Genomic DNA, 25,195 nt, shown 5'->3' with positions numbered 1-25,195 from the left:
GCGGATCACCCCCTCCCCTTTACCACGACTAGATCTCAGACCGTTTCCCCATCTGTAAACTACTATTAACTTATTGCTCATAAATATTGCATTTGCGTCTGTCCATAAGAATATGTCAGACTGCATTAATATTTAATACTTTGAAGCTAATGATGTGGTAACCGTAGTAATAGCCTAAGTAATTGTCTGTGGACAATGTTCATGGTCTTTAAGGTCGAATATAACTACTTTATGATATAATATTACCAGTTTTTTTGGTTGTCACACTACCAAACTGGCGATATTATCTATTTTATAAATATGTGCGCTGCATTTCAGATTAATACAATGTGTTATTTATAGTACACAGAAAGTTCGTTTGTTTGGCGTTCTGAGGAAATGAAAACATTTATGCGGATCAATGTGTGAAAACTACTTGGGAAAAGTGCAATAGTTTGTCGTAATGTTGTATGGAAAGTGTACAGACTGTAAATCATTTGTTTTCATGTTATTGTTATGCTCGTTTCCGGGTTTGGTGCGTCAGCTCCTCTTTCAGTGGTTTTAGCCAATAAAAACTCATAGATGGTTTCGTCATTTGACGTAATCGTGGTGGTAACACGAGGCAGCGTTTTCCCAAAACAAATGAAACAGAATGGTGGAGCCCTGCGGTTTAAGGGAAATAAATACATTATTATATGATTATATAATTATATAATAATGTACATAAAACATTTGGATATATTATTGTACATGATTTATTATTAATATTATTATATTCAGAATTATCTTTCCCCAATCCTTTACCATTTAGTTTTGCATAACTGTAAACAACTATATGGTAAAATGGAATGCTCTATTAAACTGAAATCTTGCACACCTCTTACATTTTATTTTGGACTCAAACATCGTTCTTTTCCCCCATATGGACTGCATACTTTGTTTAAACAAATCAACGATAAATACTGCCAATAAAGACTTTTAAGGTATTATAAGTTTTGGCGAAAGAGTTACTGCACTTCTGTTCAAGGAATAAACAATCATAAATGATTATTATCAACGAATGCCCTTTATTAATAAAAACTCTGATTATTATGTTCACAATTTAAGATTTAAACATCTTCAAATAAAAAACAAGCATTAGGCTATCATTTTTAAACACAATAAATCAAAGCAGCATACACTGAAAGATGAAGTCACACACACACACACGTCTAGTTTACTATCTTTGTATAGGGACTCTCCGGGCGTAATGGTTTTTATACTGTACAAACTGTATATACCCTTACACTAACCCTACCTCTAAACCATCACACTTTCTGCATTGTGTATGATTTATAAGCTTTTTTCCACAGGGTTAGAAAAACATGTATACACACACTGGGTTTCCATGTTTTATGGGGAAATCACAGACATTAATGTTATTCTGTATATTCCATCCATTTACACTAAACCTACCCATCACAGAAAAAATTCTGCATTTTTACAAGTTCAAAAAACATCACTTAGTTTGATTTACAAGCTGTTTTCAACAAGAAATGTCCCCACAAGGTCAAAGCTTTCTGGTATTGCGCCATCCTTGAACTCACAGACAGACAGACAGATAGATAGACACACACAGGCCTATATTATTACTTACAAATAATATGTATATGTAATATGTATAATAGCCAATGTAATGTGTATTCCAATGTATGAAGTTGTCTTTATCAAGCAAAATCTGCCTTAAATCTGTATCAGCCTTAAAAAAAAAAAAACACTCTAAAAATCACTAAAGATATTTCTCAACCCAGGATGAGCTCTGTTGGAGACGTGGATGCGCACTTTGACGTCATCTATGCGCGACGTTAACATGTGAAAATACGAAAATACAGAGCTTTTTGGAAAATATACGGATATCTACAGCAAATGAATCAACTATTATTCAACTACAAAACCGCGGCTGCAAACTCGGCATACATTCGCCGTTGATGAATGCTTACCAAGGTGAAATTATACTGCACTCAATGTATTTGTTACACAAGGCAAATATAACCATAGTTGTTGCAAAATTACATTTATTACGCCACATATAGTGTAAATACTTTAGTTATTTATATGATCAGTCGACTGTTGCGATATTATGAACATGTTATATATACTGTTATTGTCATTTAAATGACTGAATACGTGACGAGGTACAATTTGCATAAATATTAAAAAGGCGTCTTGCTTATAGGTTGGTTTGGAAATTATTTAACAGGTTTGTTTGGAAATTATGTTTAACATGCTTGTTTACAAAGGGATAGTCTGTAACTTTACACGTGCTACAATAAAATAATAGTGTCGGAAATGTATTGTTAATTTGTCTTATATATTATTATTCAAATGATTACATTAATGTATTATTACATAATAAATTGAATACACTTATATATAATACACATTTAAACTTGAGGAATCAAAAAGTGAGCAAAGTCCAGCTCAAGCGACGCGCGATTGAAGGCGGGATACAGTTCTCTCTTTTCATTGGCTGTCGCCCAGTAACCATGCAGATTGACAGCGATCTAGTTCTACAGAAGCAGGTTAAAACAGGCGATTTTACAAGTTGATAAAACTCCTGCCTCATTTTCACTATTTACCTACGAAATAACAAAGTCTCTTTGTGAATGTGCTTTATTAAGGACAAAATACACAATATATTCTGTTCCAAATGGTGTAGCCTATGGTATTTCCTTTTCCGTGGGATGGGCTTAAACCGCGCATGCGCAGCAGAGTCTTCTCATAATTTTGGCTGTAATGGATGAAGTGAATTCTCTCTGAATTAAGGGCCGTGGAGGGTTTTATATCCACGAACATCGCCCAATTTCTAGGTCTGGTCTCTTCCCAGAGCCGCTTAAGTGAACTGGAATCAATTTTAACACATAAATATGTGATCATTTGCGATGAATATGAAACTACAGAGAGTTTACACTGAACATTAAAGCGAATATGTGAACAAGAAGCAAGCGGGTCAAGTTTTATTTTCAGTTATGTGGGACAATATCCCTACACAGCGAGCTTTACTGCTTCAAAGCTCAGAAACCGTGTGCAAGGAGAGCTAAACATCTGTTTAGGCTTTGATATCGAACAAGGATAAACAATCTAAAACAAGGACATCCTGTATTTTTCTTCTTTCTTTTTTGTCTTTTCGAGGGACGCTAGCTTAGCTAAAGCTAGCCGAGAGGCGCGAGCGCAATGCGCTGCTTGAGGCACCCTGGAAACGACCAGTGATGCCGTCGTGAAAGACATATCGTTCAAAAAAATCGTTTTTTGTTGTTGTTGTTGGATTTATACTCTTGGACTGGATATATTTTGACGAGATTCAAAGACGCCACGGGACCGGGGATGAGTTGTGGATAACCTATGCGCACTAAATCGCGTGCGCATCTTTGTTTTGCTTCGCTCCGACACTTTCGTCTGGCAAGATTTCGCACTTTTACCCAATACTGAGCGATTTCTTCTGTTCATGTGCTGTCTTGACCACATAGGTCCGCGTCTCCGGAGGACAGAGGTATGCCTGGATCAGACCGCCTGCATGGGACCAAGAGGAAGGCTGAATCGCTGTATCATCAACAGCTGCAGGCGGCCGCCGCCAAGGACGGTCAGCCTTTGCCCGCGGGCCCCGGTCGGCATCCCACCAAGTCGACGAGCTCGTCCACTTCTTCCAAGCACAAGCGAAACAAGTCCAAACACGAGGCCGAAACCGGCTCCGTGTGCGTTGCCGCCGCTCCTCCAGCAGTGGGCGCCATCAAGCCTCTGGTGGAGTACGACGACATCAGCTCCGACTCGGACACGTTCCTGGACTCCCCCGCCGTCGGGAAACCGGGGCCGGGCGGAGACGCCGAACACCTAGAGCTGTCGGACTACAGCGAGGCGGGGGTTGCCAAAGAGAACAGGACTCATAAACACAAGCGCTCCCGGAAGAAGTCCAAAGACCCGAATCGGGTCAGGGAGTCTGCGGAGAGGGCAGACAGCGGAAAGAAAAGCAGCAAGGAGCGGGACAGAGCGAGCAAAGAGATCAAGAAGAAGGCCAAGGAGAAGTCTAGCTCAGCCGTGTGCCTGGCTTCCACATCCAGCCGCTCAGGTGAGTCCGGTAGTAAGCGGTCCGGCGACTCTCTCTCATCCGCTGCGGTGCAGTCGGCTGTCAATCTAGGGAGCAGCGCCTCCTCCGCCTCCTCCTCCATCAGCAAGGAAAGCGGCCGGTCATCAAAGTCACGTAAAGACAAACGGAGGAGCGAGGAGTATGAGGAGGACCGCAGCCATCGCAAAGCCGCAAAGAGCCACAAGTCGAGCCCTAAAGGAAAGGGCCAGTCCAGGAGAAGTGGAGCGGACAGTCCTTCCACTGCGGAACACGATAACAGTTATTCCTCCAGGCGCAGGGCTGCGAGTCCGAGTCCGTACAGGGAACCGCCCAGGCGGAGTAGACAGAGGTCTGAGAGCCCCTATGGAAGGAGGAGGTCTTCAAGCGCCGAGAAGGATGGGAGTCCGTATGTAAGCAGAAAACACTCACCTGGAAGTCCCTACGGCAACCGACGCTCATCCAGCACCAGCCCAGTGTCCAGGTGAGTGACCACACTAACACACTTTTCAATTCACACATCTGACATGTGCATCAGTGACTCCAGACACGTATGTTATTGTATTGGAAGCGTCTAACTCACTGAGGTTAATTTTTTTAATAAAAAGGGTGCTCCTCACTAGATTTCATGCCTGTGCTAAAATCACTTGTTTGCAAAAGCAAAGGTGACCTCGGTTTCCGAGTAATAATAATATTCACATCGTACTGACAGGTTGACAGGTAAGTCAAAGTTCATTAGACTGTATATAATGTGCTAAAAGATTGCCACAATTTTATTTATTTATTTTTCTGGGGTTTTTTTTGTTTATCTTTAAAGGCAAAACTATTTTGCTTGTGTAAAAATGTCTTGGCCTGATTATTAGTATACTAATTATTCATAGATAATACCTTGAACTGTAAAAGTTATCAGCACATTTCACTTAGTAATTGTGAATTTATAGCAGCGGGACATGTTATTTCTGTGATATCAGTTATTAGTAAAGATATATATATATATATATATATATATATATATATATATATATATATATATATATATATATATATATATATATATATATATATATATATATTATTCATTCAGACCTAATGCCTTTTACAGTGTTTAAAGTTGCATAGTTGAGTGAGCATGAAAAATTCTGTTTCTCATTACTCTGATTGATATCTCACTCTATATGTCTACATGCCTTAAGGTCTATGTTTAGCTGGGCTTCCCCTTGCAGGCTTTAATTTACTGATTACCACCATCATTAATGCACAGAACTGCACCTACTCTTTGTCAGGTCAGGTTCTGTGCATGGTGGAAATTATGGGCTTTTCAATTTAAAGGGATAGTTCACCCAAAAATGAAAGTTCTGTCATTTACTCACATTCAATTAGTTTCAAACCTGTATGAGTTTCTCTATTCTGCTGAACACAAAAGAAGATATTTTGAAGAATGTTTGTAACCAAGCAGATAGAGCAACCATTAAAGGGTTAGTTCACCCAAAAATGAAAATTCTGTCATTAATTACTTACCCTCATGTCGTTCGACACCCGTAAGACCTCCGTTCATCTTCGGAACAGAAATGAAGATATTTTAGTTGAAATCTGATGGCTCAGAAAGGCCTCCATTGTCACAATGCACTTTACACTCTCAAGACCCTTAAAAGGTACTTAAGACGTCGTTACAAAGTCCATCTCACTACAGTGGTTCTAAAATAACTTTATTAATCGGCGATAATAGTTCTTGTGTGCAAAAAATCCCTAAATAACGACTTACATAGTGATGACGATTTCAAAACACGGCCTCATGAAGCTTCGAAGCGTTTGGAGTTTGGATCGCCAAATTTCAGCAGTTTGGCGGTTTGACACGCGATCCGAATCATGATTCGACTCACTGATTCATAACGCTTCGAAGCTTCATGAGGCCGTGTTTTAAAAATCGTCATCACTATATAAGTCGTTATTTAGGGTTTTTTTGCGCACAAAAACTATTCTCGCCGATTCATAAAGTTATTGTAGAACCACTGTAGTGAGATGGACTTTGTAGCGACGTCTTTAGTGCCTTTTAAGGGTCTTGAGAGTGAACCGTGCATTGTGCCAATGGAGGCCTTTCAGAGCCATCAGATTTCAACTAAAATATCTTCATTTGTGTTCCGAATATGAACGGAGGTCTTATGGGTGTCGAACGACATGAGGGTAAGTAATTAATGACAGAATTTTCATTTTTGGGTGAACTAACCCTTTAACTACCATAGTAGGATAAAAATACTATGGAAATCAATGGTTGCTCTATCTGCTTGGTTACAAACATTCTTCAAAATATCTTCATTATTGGGTGAACTATCCCTTTAAGGTGTAAATATGGCCACATATGAACAGCTCAAGCTTGTTTAGATACTCCAACATTTGGTTGGTTCTTATCTTTTTTTCTGTTACAGAATTAAAATGTTCACAGATAGGGTTGGGTTACTGGAATTTTGCAGGTTTTTTTAATGGTAACATATTGTCTGCTTCTCATTCAGGTGAGCAGCGCATTAAAATGGCGCGCTTATAAAGCATATTTCTTCCAAGGACAACATTTGTAGCGCCACATCAATAATAGCACCGCAAGAAACATCAAAAGTGACAGCATATTTCATTAACTAAAAGCTGTTGTTGTGCGTGGGTTGTTTCTTTGTTCAAAAAGCGAATTGTTTACTGGGGATGTGCAAAAACGCCTTTGTCTGAACAGCTGGTCGATCAATATTAAATTCAGCATGAAATGAACATTTTATTATTCTGATTATTCGCTAATATGTATGGTTATACCACACTCAGATAGGTATATAGTATGCATGTTTTAATCTACTCGCGTCAAATTAAAATACATTTTTATGGATGTACTGGATATTATTCGGCGGCGTGGTGAACATCGCAGTGCTGAGTTTGCCTGCTTTCGTCGTGTTCTTTGCACCGTCTGGATACAGAGCAGAGACTGCGCAATGAGTTATGTTGACAGTGTTTCATGATTTGGCGAAGAGAAAACTTCAGAATAATATCACCGAGTTCACTCATGACATACAGCATCTGTGTATGTCCACGCAAATGTGATAATGTGATCAAGGTGTTTACATGTCTGTGTATTACGTTTAAAATCAGCGTACGCCACCTAGTTTAAAGCGACTGTCTATGGTTACTACGATTATGAGCTTAATCTCATTAGTTTGATCGAAGTATTGCATTTGCATGAGGTAAAGTTTAATTGCAATATTGTCAAAATCGCATTATGAGGTAGCACGTAAACGAACTGACTGAGCATGTTAACATGCAGACCAGTATGCTGATAACTCACAAAAGTCTGCATATTTAAATAACCTGTTGTCCGGGTTTACATGCAAACCACCTGACAACCCAAGTTTACAAGACTTTATCAATAAATCGGGTTTTTTCTTGGTAGTGACCAGTAGCAGTACCTAAATTCGGTGCCTACCTTTTTTCGGTACTTTAGGGATGTTTACCTCAATAACTGTAAAAAAAAAAAAAAAAAAGCTCATTTATAGAAGTTTATTGACATTATGCCAGATCTGCCTTGGTCGCTGTCTGCCATTGTGATGATTGTATACTGTAATATTTACCAGTAAACAGTAAGCTACTAACTACTTATTCATTTAATTAATTCATAAAAACAACCAATTTAATAAAATATTTTTAATCATTTCTATTAAATTCCTTTATATTTCTTTTAATTTAATTACACAAACTTTTTAGTCAAACAAAGTGCACAACTGAGTTTTATACTGTTAAAATTAAGACATGGTAGAAAAATTGTGATTATTACTTAGTTTTGATAATTTATTATTATTATATAAGTGTAAGTATTATAATTACTCTGAGACGTATCTAAATTCTACTGTACAACAGTAATATGTTTGTAAAATTAAACCAAACTTTTATTTTGACGGTGGCTCTGGAGATGACGTTCATACATTTGTGTCCTCATACGAGACTGTAGAGATGGAAACACGCGACCTAGGACTGAAACGATTCATCGAGTTACTCGATTAACTCGATTACAAAAATTCTGCCTCGAAGCCTCGTTAAATTCCTATGACGCGCACTATACGCGCAGGGATCTGATTCACACGGACCGCTGTTAAATGTTCAGGAAGCACACCATAGCGCGTGATAAATTTTGAATTTTGTTTAGATTCTAGATGCCCAGAATCACTATAGTAACTGCATGTTTTACACAGTTTATGTAAGTTGATTACCGTTCTTATATTGCCACACACACACAGACGGCGTGCACAAACCCCGAAGCCAGATCGATGTCACTTTCGTCCTCATAAAGTTTGTCAAGTAAATGCTTTTAAAGCCTTGCCAGTTTGAACATTGAAGCGATTGTGGACTATTCAAAAACAACAATACGGAAAACTTATCCGTTCAGTGCTCAGCTTTTTTCTGTGACACGGAGAGTTGAGCCGTGTCGCGTCTCTTACAACGCGCGCGCCCTGTTGCACTTTCAATATGAAGATCGCGCGCGGAGAGCTGCGCAGAAACGCAGTGTCAATGCCGTCCTGTCACTAAAGTAAAGTCACTAAAGTAGCTTAGAAACTCAGCTCAACCGTTATATGCATACATTTGAATACCTTTGAAGTAATTACAAACCACAGCTTCATAATGAATAGAGACGGAATGAGTAATTCACACACACACAATCACTCTCTCATTAATGCATCCAAATAAATGTAATGTAGGTCTACTAAGTGTGTTAATGAATCTGTATCTGATGTACAACAAACATAAATCTGCCCCATAGACAATAACTGCTGAAAGTGAACCGTTTCCTTCAAGTATTTTAAAATTACAAAGAAATGCACTTTTTGCATTTGTTGGAAAAATTCCAACTTTAATAGTAGAAAATCAGTAACACACACACATACACACTCTCTCTCACACACCTCCTCTCTCTCGCGCCAGTCAGACCAATCGTGGCAATGCATCACATATGCTTAAACTTTTATGTAGCCACGCAACAATAATTTCAGCATTCACTGTATACACCGGGGCGTGATGTTGTGACGCGATTTTTCGAACGGATGCTTCACCTAAAATGCTCCGCAATGCAAGTGATGCAAGCCAAATGTAGCGTTCTATTGAAAATTAATGTATGTATTTCTGCTGTACCAAACTGCAATGAAGCCTCACACACACACACACACACACACACACACACACACACACAGGTTGCTAGGTTACCATAGCAAATAGGCTCACCCCAGAAATGATATATTATTTGTTAGTAGCCTAATGGTAAATGCTGCAGGTGTAGAAATCTACATAAAAGATATTTACTTTGATGTCAGGGCTAGATTACAGCATGAAACCTGTTGTGCATATTAATAAGTTAAATTGCTTTTCCTCTTCATTTTCGTTATGCATTATTTGTTTTGGTTGTTTAAAAACACAAATTTTTTTTATCCGATTAATCGATTAATCGATCGATTAAGTGCTAGATTAATCGACTACAAAAAGAATCGATAGCTGCAGCCCCAACGCGACCGTAACACGCGATTCGGTGTGTGTGAGGCAAATGAAACCGCATGTCTGCGCCATTCATTCGCACAGAGACATGCAGGATTCATATTTAAATAGTCTTTTTGCTGTTCAATATTCACAGACACTATTCCAGATACGTTCTCAGGTACCGAAATTTGGCGCTGATTGATTTAATGTGAATCGGTACACGAAACTGACGGTTCGGTACGTACCTCGGTTTGGAAGTCACAGTTCGGTACGGGTTCGGTACAGCAGGTTTACTGAAAAAATTGTGTCTGTCCTTAAATTTATTCAATTATAAGTAAAAGTTTCTTAAAGATAATGCTGTAAACTATATAGGGAGCCCTTACTTGCACATTACTATTAAAGGTTAACAAACCTTTTCAAAATATGGAAAAAGATCGGTTGTAGGCAGAGATGTATAAAGTACTAGAGACACATACTTAAGTAAAAGTACAAGTTCCTTATCAAAAAAGTGACTTGAGTAGAAGTTGAAGTGCTCTTTAAGCACCACACTTAAGTAGAAGTACTAAAGTATTCAACATTTTTTGTACTTAAGTATTGCAAGTAGTTTATTTTAAAATGTACTACTCAAGTACTGAAAGTAAAAGTACAAGTATTGTGTTTTGTAGTTATTAAAGAAAGTAGTCAAAAGTTTGAACATCATATTGTTTTTATTATTTCAAATGATTAAGCTAAAGGACAATCACAATGTTGGTAGGTAATTTTTCTACATATTGTCATATAAATAACCTGAAAATACTGTAGTTCATTAAGATTAAATCTTACTATAACCACTCTTACTAAAAAAAAAAAAATGGGGTAAGCACACTTATATTCTCATTTCAAGAGGTGTTCTGAGTAAATGATTTGTTTGTAACACTTTACAATATGGTTTGATTTGTTAACATTACATTAGTTAATGTATTAGACTAATAACTAACATGAACTAACCATGATCAATAAATTTGTTAATCTTAGTTAATAAAAATACAGCTGTTCATTGTTTGTATATGTTACTTCACAGTGCACATTAACTATGTAAACAAATAGAGAACAATTTGAGAGCAAGACGCTCGTGTTGTTTTAAAGACAGTGAATGCGCGCTCGCGGGGCTCTCTCGCGCGCTCTCTCTCTCGCGCTCTGTCTCTCTCTCTCGCACTCTCGCGCGCGCTCTCTCTCTCTCTCATGCGCGGTAATGTGGGTTTGGAATGGAATGATTCGTAACATTTTTATAATTGTAACGAGTAACGATGCAGCACATAAAAAATATCGGAGTAAAAGTATTTAACTCATCGAAAATATGTACTGAAGTAAAAGTGGAAGTAGGAGAAAAAAAAATACTCTAGTAAAGTACAGATACTGCCTTTTAGTACTTAAGTACAGTAGTGAAGTAGTTCTACTTCGTTACTATACATCTCTGGTTGTAGGGCTGTAACGATTTGACCAAATATAAAAACCTCGATTAATTGAACATTTGACCTCGATTACGATTAATGAACAATTATTTTTCTTTCTTTTTTTTTTGCCCTCATAAGGTTTTTGAGTAAGTTCACTGATAAGGTTTGTACTGGTGGATTAAAGGTGGATTTTTTTTTTCTAATGAAAAAGTGCATTCCTTTGTGATTTTAAAATACTTGAAGGAAACGGTTCACTTTCAGCAGTTATTGTCTATGGAGCAGATTTCTGTTTGTTGTACATCAGATACAGATAAATTAACACTGTAGGCCTACATTAAATTTATTTGAATGCATTAATGAGAGAGTGATTGTGTGTGTGAATTACTCTTACTGTCTCTATTCATTATGAAGCTGTGGTTTGTACTTACTTCAAAGGTATAAAATAACGATTGAGTTTCTAAGCTACTTTAGTGACTTTACTTTAGTCACAGGACAGCGTTGATCCTGCGTTTCTGCGCGCGATCTTCACGTGACGTGCGAGCTTCTGTCTGAGTGTTCGTTTGTCACAATATATCAGGCATTAGTTCAACATAATACACATCTGATGGTCGAAACTCGCTTTAATGTTCTAACTGACACGGCTTAAACCACATACAAATGACAAAGATTTGTGAGGACGCAGGTGAAAGAGGTCTGCCTTCAGGGCGTGCACGTTGTCGCGTTTAAACGCATTTACTTGACAAACTTTACGAGCACAAAAGTGAAAGCGGCTTCGGGGCTTGCGCGCGCCATCTCTGTGTGTGTGTGTGTGTGTGTCAGCGCGTAGGCTATAAGAACAGCAATTAACTGACCTGTATAAACTGTGTAAAACATGCAGTTACTATAGTGATTCTGGGTATCTATAAACACAGATAACTGCTCTTGCATCTGTGTGCCTTCAAACTGCACTTGATGTGACTGACGGGGCGGAGTCACGTGAAAACCGAAATAACCGACATGGGAAAAATACGTCGGTTAGAGGTTCTGAATTTCGGTTTCGGTTATTTTTCGATTAATCGTACAGCCCTAATCGGTTGCTACTTCCGTTTTAACCCTGTGTAAATATACTGGTCGAGAGTCATGCTTTAAAAGAGATGAATTTAGAGATGTTTGCTTTCTTACTGTGCATTATTTCCTTTTTGGGACAAAGATTGCATTTATTGCCTGTCCTCATGAAGTTGATTTGAACAAGCTCACGTGTCTGATTTTAAAAACATTCCTCTTGTTTCTCCTCCCCAGGCCTTCTCTGCGTTCTCGGAGCCGTTCTCCTCACTACTCCTCCTCTCGCCGCTCCTCTTCCCGTTCTCGCACTAAGAAACATTCTTTATATTCGGGAGGGGCAGGTGGAGGCTCCTCCCACAGTGGTCACCCAGGCGGCCGCTCCCCTTCTTCACGTTTGCCGATCACGTCCAGCCTTGGAGCCGAGCTGACGCGAAGAAAGAAAGAGCGCCAGGCAGCCGCCGCCAAGAACTCACCCTCCCTCCGCCTGAACACGTCTAATGTGGCAAATGCACCGGTGAAAAACACTGAGCCGCCACCTGAGACGGCCCCGCCCCCTGAGCCACAAAGACCGCCCTCCCCTCCTCCGAACATTGTTACGGTGGAGGAGCCCGCTTCGGTTCCTCCACCACCTCTCCCGTTATCCAGTCCTCCTCCGCTGCCTCTCTCATCTCCTCCGCCTCTCCCGGCGAACTCTCCTCCTCCTCTTCCTCTCTCATCCCCTCCGCCTCTTCCTCTAAACAGCCCTCCGCCAGCTCCTCCACCCTCAGTGCCTGTGACACCTGTTTCTCGCTCGAAAAGCCCCTCACAGAAGTCTACACAAAGTCCTGCACACGTGATGAAGACATCCACGCTTCCACCTCTTCCTCTGCCGCCGGTTCTTCTGGGAGACTGCAGGGACAGGTGAGTCCTGCAAATGCAGACACATTGCAAATGCTCTTGCATTGCTCTGGCGGTAACAATCTTCAGTGCTCGAGGGTGGTAGACTAGTTTGTCATTAAACCGCGTTTTGTAATTTTGGTTAATTAGCTGTGCACATGAAAACTTTTAAAATGGGCATGAATGCAAATTCACCCCATCTAAATTAGGGATGTCACCATTAGAGTTTACATTCCCTGCCCGAGCCCGAACCCAAACTTGACACGGGCCGAGATTTCCCGGCACTATCCTCGGGCCGGGCCCTTGATCAAGCATTTGTGTTTTTTTAATCATTACTTTATTAATCTAGTGGGCAGAAAGCTATGCCATAATCAGAAATATGATATATGTATTTAGCAAAGTAAGAACTAATACTACAACTAAGAAACAAATATGTACAAAGTTGCACAAGTTAGGATTAGTCTAAAAATGCGTGCAGTGATGAAGCGCAGCATTCTGAACAGAAACGCTGAGGCGCCAGTCATGAGCTGCTTGCGTGAACTCTGCGCATTGCTTAACTAGCCTATTTCTTTTCGTTTCGAATTTTTTAGTTTAAAAGTGGACATTTCAAGCTTTCTATACACATATTTCTCATGTCTTTGTGGCAAGCAGCCTGCTGAGTTTCGGTTTATTTATGAGACGTGCCCCAGTTCATGTGCAATTAAAGTGATCGCTCCCGCGCCTTCATGTCACGTTTAGTCTGCTATCGCCTATTTGCTGCTTATTTATTAAATCCAGGCAATTGGCGGAAGAAACCTTGATTAAAATTAAGATAATTTTATACAAAACGAAATTCACTTTAAAGAAAGGCTTTCTACTAGCGTGACGTCGTCATACTCAATTCTAGTCAGAATATGAGTCTGAGACCGCTCCGTTGGGCTGTGATTATGGGGCGTGTTTCAACTGAACCAGGAAAGACCTCAATTGGATAGACCTACAACCAATCAGAGCAACGGAGCGATGCATAACTTTAGTTGTCAAATGTCAACAGAACTCAACTGCACTGTGTTGCCAAGTCCGCGGGTTGAAGCGACCCCAATTATGTGATATACAGACCCAGGAATGCGAATTTTAGCACGCAGCCCTGCCAAAATAACACCTATTTTACCCCCCAAATGCCTTTTTTTCCGGAGTTTTTGTTTTTGGCTAGTTTTGAGTAGCAATTGGGCGGGTTTTGTTGTAAAAACTTGCCAACCCTGTTTGCCCACTCACTGGAATAAGTAACGTTAGAAGAAAAAGATGAGTGTAAACGATCTTTGCCGGTGTTGTAAAAAAAGAATTTAAGGATACACAGATTACTTACCAACACGATCATTTCTGAGAGAAATAGTAAAGGTGAATGCATATACGAACACGTTCTCCATTTAGGATCAGAACAAATTCAACCCAAGCGCTCTTTGGTGACGTGGATGATTACGTTACTGTTTATCATCTGTCCATCATCGTCTAAAGCCCGCCCTGACAATTTCATTGGTCCGAACAGTTTCTGTTCGGGCATAATTACTTCTCTATGGATCAATTCCAGACCGAACTGCCCGAGTTAAAATGTTGTGGGCGGGGCTAAGTTCGGCTGGCATCCAGGCTAGCTTTCTACAAAACAAAACTTAATATTAAACACAGTGTTCCCACACATAGACTAATTCGTGGCGGTGCGCCACAGAATCAACACTGGCCGCCACATATTAAATCTCACGCCACACTGCCAAACCTGCTTTTGATATGAAAGTCTAAGCTTTTAAAATTGAATACAAAATTCAAAAAATAAATAGCGTTTTGGTGCTAATGTGTAACAGTTAAAGCCAGAGGCATTGAAAAACAGAGTTGCAACGTGCTCTCCTCTCCCGGCGGCGCGCACGGTCACGTGGTTCACGGAGCTTCTAAACAAACCAGCTCTTTGTCAATGCATTTGAATGGCTTAAGCGGATACACAACAGTTTTACTATACAGGTATTTGCAGCAATTTTTTATTACGTCAACCATATTTACAGGATCATTTTATTATGGAGAGTTATGGAGATGCAACATTGTTAACATCAATGTTAATGTTTTTCTTGTATTTAGCCCTCATTGCTTACTAATTGGTCACACTCATACTCATTGGTGGCCAAATGTGACCACACCTTAACTATTTTTCAATTAAATTTAAATATATTTTAGTTGAATAATATTTATTGAATATTTTGAGGATATCTTTTGGTACTAAATAGGCCTACTATTTGTGCAATAATTATGGTCCATTAATGACCACAAAATATTTTGTATTATTCATCAGGGTTAAAATAGAGAATTCCAATGCAAAGCGACAAATTAGAGTCATTTTGTGGCTGGAAAAATAATCATTTAATTTGTAAAGCGGTTTACCCACTAGGTGCTTGTATAGGCGGCAGTGGCTCAGTGGTTCATGTAGGTTGTCTACAAACCGGAAGGTTGGTGGTTCAATCCCCGGTTCCACCTGACCAAGTGTCGAGGTGTCCATGAGCAAGACACCTAACCCCAGCTGCTCCCGACGAGTTGGATGGCGCCTTGCATGGCTGACATCGCAATCGGTGTATGAATGGGTGAATGTGAGGCAATATATAAAGTAGGGGTGGCACGGTTCACAAAACCCACGGTTCGGTTCGTATCATGGTTTTAGGGTCACGATTTTCGGTTCTGTACGGTTCTTGTTGTTTTTTTTAATAGTTAACACTCCAGAAATTTACTTCAGCATATGATATATATAGCTTAAAGGGGGGGGGGGGGGACACGACACCGCAATCGGTGTATGAATGGGTGAATGTGAGGCAATATATAAAGTAGGGGTGGCACGGTTCACAAAACCCACGGTTCGGTTCGTATCATGGTTTTAGGGTCACGATTTTCGGTTCTGTACGGTTCTTGTTGTTTTTTTTAATAGTTAACACTCCAGAAATGTACTTCAGCATATGATATATATAGCTTAAAGGGGGGGGGGACACTCAGTTTCAGTCAGTCTCATGTCAATCTTGAGTACCTATAGAGTAGCATTGCATCCTGCATATCTCCGAAAAGTCTTTATTTTTATTATAATTATAAAAGAAAGATGCGCTGTTCCGAGTCTTTCCGGAAAAAGCCGTGCGGCTGGGGGCGTATCGTGTGGGCGGAGCTAAAGAATGTCGAGCGCGCGCCGCTGTTACTGTGTTGAGTGTGTCTGAAAGCTGCGTCATCCCTAAAAGCAGGGAAAAACTTTATTCAAAATAAAAAATGGCTTTTAATCAGATACAGCCATACATCTATGATCCGGAATCAGACCCAGAGGCTGAAGTTGAACAGGAGCAGCAGCAAAAACAGCTAGAGCAGGACGTCAACTATGTGGTATAAGTTACACTAACTATATAATATGTTTAGCGGCTTGTGTTATTTAGAACACCATGTCAAGCGCGAGTGTTACAATGTGTGTGTGTGTGTGTGTATATATGTGTGTGTGTGTGTGTTTACGCGTGGTTTGTGTAGACATGATTTGTAGTAAGCGGACTGGTTTTGCGCGTCAGGCTAGTGTTTACATAGAAAGACATGGAATAGTAGCGCATTTGAATGAAGAAGCGCGCTTATTTAGTTCAACATATTTCCCCATTCTTTGTGTATTGTTGTTTGGAGTGCTTTTACAATACACAAACATACACATATAGTGGCCAGCTAAACAAATGTACACACACTATACATCGCATGCTCCATTGATCAATACGTGATCATGTTTGGGCTAACGTTACTTGATGGGCATAGGCAAAAACAGACATTTGAAGCAGTCAAACCTGCGGTTCCAACGTTGGGACCTTTATCGTTGGGACCGCTCCATCCTTCAGTATTAGGCGATCTGAAAATCCGGCGTCGAACTGGGCCTTGTTTATAAAACAATCGGCACCGAAATGCAGGGAACAGACATAAATATTTGCGCAACTCAGTTGTTGATCCGGAAAAGCAAATTCCATCTGTACGAGCCAGCGCTTTGATGGGCGTAGCCTATTGCTTTCACGCGCTCTCTCTCTCTCTCTCGCGCGCGCGCGCTCTTCCGGTAGAATTGTCCGTACGGCCCATACAAGGAAATTCCGCCCTGTTGACGTCAAGCGGACCCATGATCGAAAAAAACTTTCCGAAACTTATGATTAACAGGAAGTACTAATTTTGGCAAAGAAATACTCCCATCAAACGTCCACCTTAGCTTATGAAACTGTGTCCATGTTTAGCATGGGAATCCAAGTCTTTAACAGTGCAAAAAGATCAGTATGCATGAAACGGCATTTCACCCCCCCTTTAATCATCCACAATTTTGATACAGTATTAAAAAATTGTTATATCATGTAGAAGTTGTTTCCTAACTGGCTGTCTACCGAGTCCGACACATTGGCGTAACATTTTTCATGTTAATCATATCTCCCTTGCATTTCTACACGTGACGTGACCTGCAGCACTCCACTTTTACTTTACTGTATGTCCACACACACACACCTCTTATTTCGCGCAAAAAGGACACCCACTGTCTGAGGTAACATACGGGCACGAGGATACATTGCGCATATGTCGAACCGTGCGACGCACACACTCCGAACCAAGACAAGCAAACCGAACGGTTCAGGGTTTTTTTCCATGTACCGTGCAACCCCTAATGTAAAGCGCTTTGGATGGCCATGGGTCTGTTAAAAGAACTATATAAATGCAGTCTATTTACCATTTGCCATTTGTATGGCTCTTTAATAAATATACATGCATCTGGTCTGGTTTCTCAAAGTATTGCAGATCATAACTTACTTATTTTTAGGTTTCGCATTTGAATAAATATTTAGACATGATCATATTTTAAAGAGTTAATAACTTACACCCTAATATTTTTAATGATTCTTATATAAGCACACACAAGTGAATATTAATGAATGCGAGCACATAATTCAACCCAAGAAACGTTTAAAATAGTGCTAAAAAAACAAACTTATTTTTCCTTATAAGTAAAGTTTGCTATATACATAAGAATTGATACTGAATCAAGATATCGATATCGAAAGGATTCATATTTAAATAGTCTTTTGCTGTTTAATATTCACAGACAATAGTGTATAAATCGGCTATAGTCTGGAGCCCTGCGCTTCGATAAACAACACAGAAGTGACTGAAAGCAGCTGCTTATTAGTGGGTACCGAATATACTCGGGAGTCGGTACAACTGAAATTTTGAAAATGTGACAATACCAGCATTTCTGTATTGCCGACTCCTGACTTGGTACCGTGGTACCGGTACTTTTGACATCCCTAATCTAAATGCATGTTGCTGATCTTATTGTGAATGAATCATCTGTCCATGTTTCATTTTTTGCTTTTGCTCCGTCAATTTACATCATAAATACATCACAGTTCAGTGGTGAAAATAAATTCTGAAAATAAATATTTAAGCATAAATACAATAATTACACTATTGCACACAATAGCAAAAAGCAAGCAGCTTAATAAACTGCACATTTAATTTTTAAAACTATTTACAACCTAGTCATTTAATGCTTAGGTGCACTTAACTTAATTTACAAATTAAATAAACTTTCAGTAGGTTTTAGGGCCTGAACAACTAATCAATAAAAACATCGATAATCTATAATGTGACCATAATATGAGATTGTATTTCACGATAACGATATATATGACGATATAGTTATTCTTGTTACTTATTTTTGTTATTAGAAATAAGAACAAAGCAGAAAATTAAAAACAATAAGACAAATTCAACATAACAAAAATATGAATTAAAATAATCAAGTTTTACAGGTATTACTGTCAAAATAAATGTATTTAACTAAATGTTGAATAAATTTAAGTGTAGTTAGAAAAAGAACAGAAATGGAATAATCAAATGTAAAAGATAGCAATGTGCGAGACTTGCCGACTACTCGATTAAACGATACTGCTGCTAGTTAAGACCTCAGATTTTGCATGTGTTGGTTTTCTCTGTGGCGCTTGCAGCAAGTTCAGTGAAATCTCCCTTCTGAAGATGAGCAAGGTGAGGGGGGGTTTTGACTGCCGCCTTCTGTCATTAAGTTTGCTTAAATAAGTGTGGATTTAAGGAGAAACATTATGAATGAAACTTACTTGAACAGTTGCTATATTAACATCCTAACAAAGAAAATACGCTTAATGTATAGTTGTCAGTATATGTTAAAGGGGTGGTAAAACACATTCTTTTGAAGGCTTGACTGTGTTTGTGGGGTGCACTGTAACATGTGTTCATGCTTCGTTTTAAAAAAAATTGCCTTATTTTTCATATATTTGAACTTTATTCTACACTGCTCTGTCCCTCCTTGTAAAACGGTCTGATGCTTTCCGGGTTGTATGAAGCCAGTCCCTCAAAAATACGCGATGGGCTCAGATTGGTTAGCTGGCCCAGTGTGTTGTGATTCGCTAAACGCCTAGTGCATGTATGTCGGAAACGTCACGCCCCTTACTGGAGGCTGTGCTTTGGTCAGTGTTAGAAACAACGGCGTCAATAAAACCATACCAATCTGAGCCCGAATCAGACCCAGAACATTTGAGTGAAGATGATCGAGCAGAACCTGTTCAGTCCTCAAGAGTAAAGACTGCGGATCTATAATGATCGCTATGAATGGCACTTTAACTTTTGTATTTTTAGAACGATTATAGCCAAATATCTGTCGCAAGAACTAACCCAAAACAAACACTAAGCACTGGCTTTAACTAGTAAGTTAGCCAAATCACACACAGAACCATGTTTAGCATGCCTGTAGATAAACAATACATAAAAGCTCTAATCAAAGAATCATTTACACTAATGCCAGGTTCGCTGTTGAGATTTTAACGTTAGTGTTTGTAATGTTAGGTGTTCGTCGGATAACGTTAAGTATGAATGAGCATTTAACAGACTGGTTTGCAGAACAGCGTTGTCATCTGTTTACTTCCTTGCTACAATGTACAACCTATTACAGGAAAACGCATCGAAGAAAAATAAATCAGACTTACAGGTTGTGGCCCGTGAACAGCTTCTGTTTGTAAATCCAGCTTTCAGGACAAGCCGTTGTGCATATCCTGTATTGAACTCGCGAAGTTTGTGGAAGTTTGTGTTGTCCTCCGTGAAATGTGCAGCGCGCGCGTCATGCATCCACGCACCGGCAGTGTTTTTTTCACGCAGCTGACGTTGTGCAAATCTGGCATTGAAATCGCGAAGACGGTGGATGTGTTCCTCTGTTAGATGTGCTGCAGGGAGCCCCGCGCGCGCCTGATTCCCCGCTGACTCAAACACACGTGCATATAACTTGTTTTATGTTAAACGCTCTGCAACGCACCCCCGTCCCAAGGAAGGCTGAACAGAGCAAGTACCCCAGACCTGCAATCCGGATGAAAATAACAGCGTTTCCTCGGCATCGCGGCAACAACACTCCAGCCTACTATAACACAACAGCGCCGCGATACAAAATGGCCTCACCCCCCCTTATTTAATATTCTCGGAGGAGGGGTTTATGTAAATATTGAGCCTGTTGATGTCACCAACCCTGGAGGAATGTGTGTAGTCGCCTACTGGCCGTTTGCTGTAGTTCTTAGAAACTGATTTCTTTAAAAGCAAATATCTCCCTTTGCTTTAAACTTTGAACGTTGTAACTTTGCAGATGTTGTTTATGCTCAAGCAGCAACATTACACGTTAGCTAAAGTTAGAATAGTGAAATCGTGGTTTACCACCCCTTTAAGATTGTCTTGTGATTTTGCCATCCGTCATGAGTGCAGGTACTTTTCATACACGAGAAGCGAGTTCTAGGGATGGGCGATATGGACTCAAAAATGTATCCCGATATTTTCTAGTATTGCGATAACGATTTCAATGACGATAAATGTAGTATCATTCCCCATGTTTTTGGATACAAGTGAGAGCTGCATGCATTCTTGAGAGACTCAGAAAAACAAACAATGATCTAAAGTAAAACGTACCTGTCATCAAATAGGCTCCTATAATACATAATATATATATATCTTTTTTTATATATAATTCTTTTTTTTATTTTATTTTTTTTAATGTAAAATTTCACACCAGCCTTTTCAGAAATGGAAAAGTTGCAGATATAATTGTCTTCTGTAAAAGTGCAGGTAATGTTTAAATAGTGCAACTGTGCTGAAAAACATCACACAATACAAACAATAATAATCCAAATCAATGACAAGTTTTACATGTAAACTGATTCTGTATTTATTCATACACTCATGGTGCAGTGGTAAAAATAGCAGAAACAGCAAAAGTAATTATCCCAAAAATGTCTTCAGATTACAAAAATGTTGAAAATAATGATTTAATGATAGAACTTCAGTAATTTGAGTTGATAAGATAATACCACGAATTCTTCTACTAATGAAAATAAACTGCACTAAGGATTAGTGAGCTTCTGGGCTCATGAATATTAATCACGTTGTCAGCGCTCATTCAAACTGATTTGCTGGAATCAAAACAGGCACAGTAATAGGTGCACGCCAGCCAATGAGATTCCCGTTTGTGCATTCGTTTCTTCCTGTTCATGAAAGGCTGAATAATTCCAAATAAACGCCATTATTTTACAGGAAAATACAACAAAGGATATTGTTCACATGTAGCACGTCAATTCTGTGTGGTATATGAGACTCTCGCTCTCTCTTTGAGTGTGTGTGAAACACTGAGCCACCACGGCCATCATAAAGTAATAACGCTTAGGGCATCAAGACGGCCAGCGGTGGCACTGTGCGGATGGGTCGCGACATCAACTAGGCTTTATCGTTATTATCGCGGGAAGACAAATTCTTAACGTGGGGAGAATTTTTACCGGTATATCGCAAACGTTAAGATATCGCCCATCCCTAGCGAGTTCAAACCTGGACATGTAGAGAAGTGGTTGCCATGATTATGAACAACAATACCTTAACATGCTGACTTTTGTTGACTAACTTTTATTTGAGGAATTTTGTTTAGGTTTGAACTTACTGGTCTTGCACTGCCTCTTGATTCAGTTGACTCTAGTAGGGATGCACCGATAGGATTTTTTGGGGCCGATACCGATTTTGACAATCAATTATTGGCCGATACCGATATTTGTCACTTGCCCTCTTATTTAAAATTGTCATTAAAATAGATAGTTTCGATAATTTCTTAAATCAGCAAAGTTTTAAAAAACCTACATTAACTTATAGCCTACTTGCTAGTTTATTGCTGCATTATCAAATAATTTCTAATGAACATTATGATCCATTTAACATTCAGCAAACCAACATAAATACAACAGAACAAAGATAAATATGAAATAAACAGTGCTTTTTAGGTAGGTTTAACAGTTTCCAGGTACAGAAATAAAGTAAACAAATGTTAAATAACACTGCATATTCTTCACTATATATATATATATATATATATATATATATATATATATATATATATATACATACACACACACTCACCTAAAGGATTATTAGGAACCCCATACTAATACTGTGTTTGACCCCCTTTCGCCTTCAGAACTGCCTTAATTCTACGTGGCATTGATTCAACAAGGTGCTGAAAGCATTCTTTAGAAATTTTGGCCCATATTGATAGGATAGCATCTTGCAGTTGATGGAGATTTGTGGGATGCACATCCAGGGCACGAAGCTCCCATTCCACCACATCCCAAAGATGCTCTATTGGGTTGAGATCTGGTGACTGCGGGGGCCATTTTAGTACAGTGAACTCATTGTCATGTTCAAGAAACCAATTTGAAATGATTCAAGCTTTGTGACATGGTGCATTATCCTGCTGGAAGTAGCCATCAGAGGATGGGTACATGGTGGTCATAAAGGGATGGACATGGTCAGAAACAATGCTCAGGTAGGCCGTGGCATTTAAACGATGCCCAATTGGCACTAAGGGGCCTAAAGTGTGCCAAGAAAACATCCCCCACACCATTACACCACCACCTCCAGCCTGCACAGTGGTAACAAGGCATGATGGATCCATGTTCTCATTCTGTTTACGCCAAATTCTGACTCTACCATCTGAATGTCTCAACAGAAATCGAGACTCATCAGACCAGGCAACATTTTTCCAGTCTTCAACTGTCCAATTTTGGTGAGCTTGTGCAAATTGTAGCCTCTTTTTCCTATTTGTAGTGGAGATGAGTGGTACCCGGTGGGGTCTTCTGCTGTTGTAGCCCATCCGCCTCAAGGTTGTGCGTGTTGTGGCTTCACAAATGCTTTGCTGAATACCTCGGTTGTAACGAGAGTTTATTTCAGTCAAAGTTGCTCTTCTATCAGCTTGAATCAGTCGGCCGGTTCTCCTCTGACCTCAAGCATCAACAAGGCATTTTCACCCACAGGACTGCCGCATACTGGATGTTTTTCCCTTTTCACACCATTCTTTGTAAACCCTAGAAATGGTAGTGCGTGAAAATCCCAGTAACTGAGCAGATTGTGAAATACTCAGACCGGCCCGTCTGGCACCAACAACCATGCCACGCTCAAAATTGCTTAAATCACCTTTCTTTCCCATTCTGACATTCAGTTTGGAGTTCAGGAGATTGTCTTGACCAGGACCACACCCCTAAATGCATTGAAGCAACTGCCATGTGATTGGTTGATTAGATAATTGCATTAATGAGAAATTGAACAGGTGTTCCTAATAATCAATTAGGTGAGTGTGTGTGTGTGTATATATATACATACATACATACATACATACATACATACATACATACATACATACATACATACATGTATATACATATACATAATACATATATATATATATGTGTGTATATATATATATATATATATATATATATATATATATATATATATATATATATATATATATATATATATATATATATATATATATATATATATATATATATATATATAGTGTGTGTGTGTGTGTATATATATGTGTATATATATATATATACACACACACATTATATATATATATATATATATATATATATATATATATATATATATATATATATATATATATATATATATATATATATATATATATATATATATATATATATGTATATATATATATATATATATATATATGTATATATATGTATGTGTGTGTATATGTATATATATATGTATATATGTGTATATATATATGTATATATGTACATACATACATACATACATACATACATACATACATACATACATACATACATACATACATACATACATACATATAAATATATATACATATAAATATACATATATTTAAAAAATAATAATAAAAAAAAAAAAAGTCACAATTACTTTGTTAAACTGAACTTTTATTTTTACGGGTTGCTGTGAAGTTTCTGTGTGTGTGTTTGATATGACGATTTTTCCGGGTTTTTTTGCGACTGGATTCCGTCTGCATTTTCCGTACCATGGAAATTAATCCTTATGACAATTATTTAGTCAAGAGTAGTGAGTGGTTGAAAAAATTTTTTGTTGTTTGATTAATATTAAAACGCAGGTAAACCTCACGGTTTTGCGTCATGCAGAATATTAATAGGATTGTTATTAAACCTTTTTATTCTATATGTTTTACTTAAAGTGTGTTGTGCTACCTTTAAAATTAATGACATTTGCTTTTGACGCTTTAGCTATAGTAAACTTAGCATAGTAAACACTAATGATTATTTTGTAATCGAGTATTCGGTCAATTATTTTGATGATTAATCGAGTAAACAGATTTTTTGTGGTAATAAAAATAGACTTATTCAAAGACCTAAGGCTTTGAAATGACTTAAAATACATATATAATAACAATGAGGCAATAATATGTTGTTCAAATAAAGTATCAAAAGCAAGTAGTCATTTGGTTTTATAGAACAACACTGTTAAAATACATTATATATAAACAATCATCTACAGAGGGCACCAATGGCCTGGTGTTGACACTTTACAGCAGATCAAATCCTTGTTTAATACTGGCCAAACGACATTTAATTCCAATGTTCACTTAATCTTTAATATTTGACCACTTCTTTACAATAGAAATGCTATAGCCACTGTAATTTCTAAAACAAGAATATGTGGCCATAAAAACATGCATTTTTATTTTTTTATTTGCGATTAATAATTAACATATTTAGTAACATATTGTGTATTCTTCTGTGTTGGTCTAGGTTGATAAACGATTTACCTTACAAATCTGATGAAATGGCGTACATTGTGTTCCCAAATGAACCCAAACTCTGAGATGCGGAGATGGAGTTTGAGACTCTTCACACATGTAAATGATAACAGTCAGGGC

The 25,195-nt window shown here is 38.5% G+C and overlaps 1 protein-coding gene across 1 annotated transcript in view; it reads left to right on the top strand.

Moving 5' to 3' along the window:
* The first annotated feature begins 1,037 nt into the window (after window positions 1-1,037).
* Window positions 1,038-25,195, top strand: part of cdk12 (cyclin dependent kinase 12) — a 69,936-nt gene continuing 45,778 nt past the window's right edge. Inside the window, exons 1-2 of the mRNA XM_079828430.1 lie at window positions 1,038-4,559; window positions 12,277-12,939. Coding sequence (XP_079684556.1) covers window positions 3,511-4,559; window positions 12,277-12,939 — 1,712 coding nt within the window. The 5' untranslated portion in view covers window positions 1,038-3,510. The remainder of the gene's footprint in view (window positions 4,560-12,276; window positions 12,940-25,195) is intronic.

Source organism: Gobio gobio (genome assembly GCF_949357685.1).
Source record: "Gobio gobio genome assembly, chromosome: 11".
In the NCBI taxonomy this organism is placed as follows: Eukaryota; Metazoa; Chordata; class Actinopteri; order Cypriniformes; family Gobionidae; genus Gobio; species Gobio gobio.
Note: the sequence above shows the minus strand (reverse complement) of the source record. Positions and strands in the feature narration are given on the sequence as shown.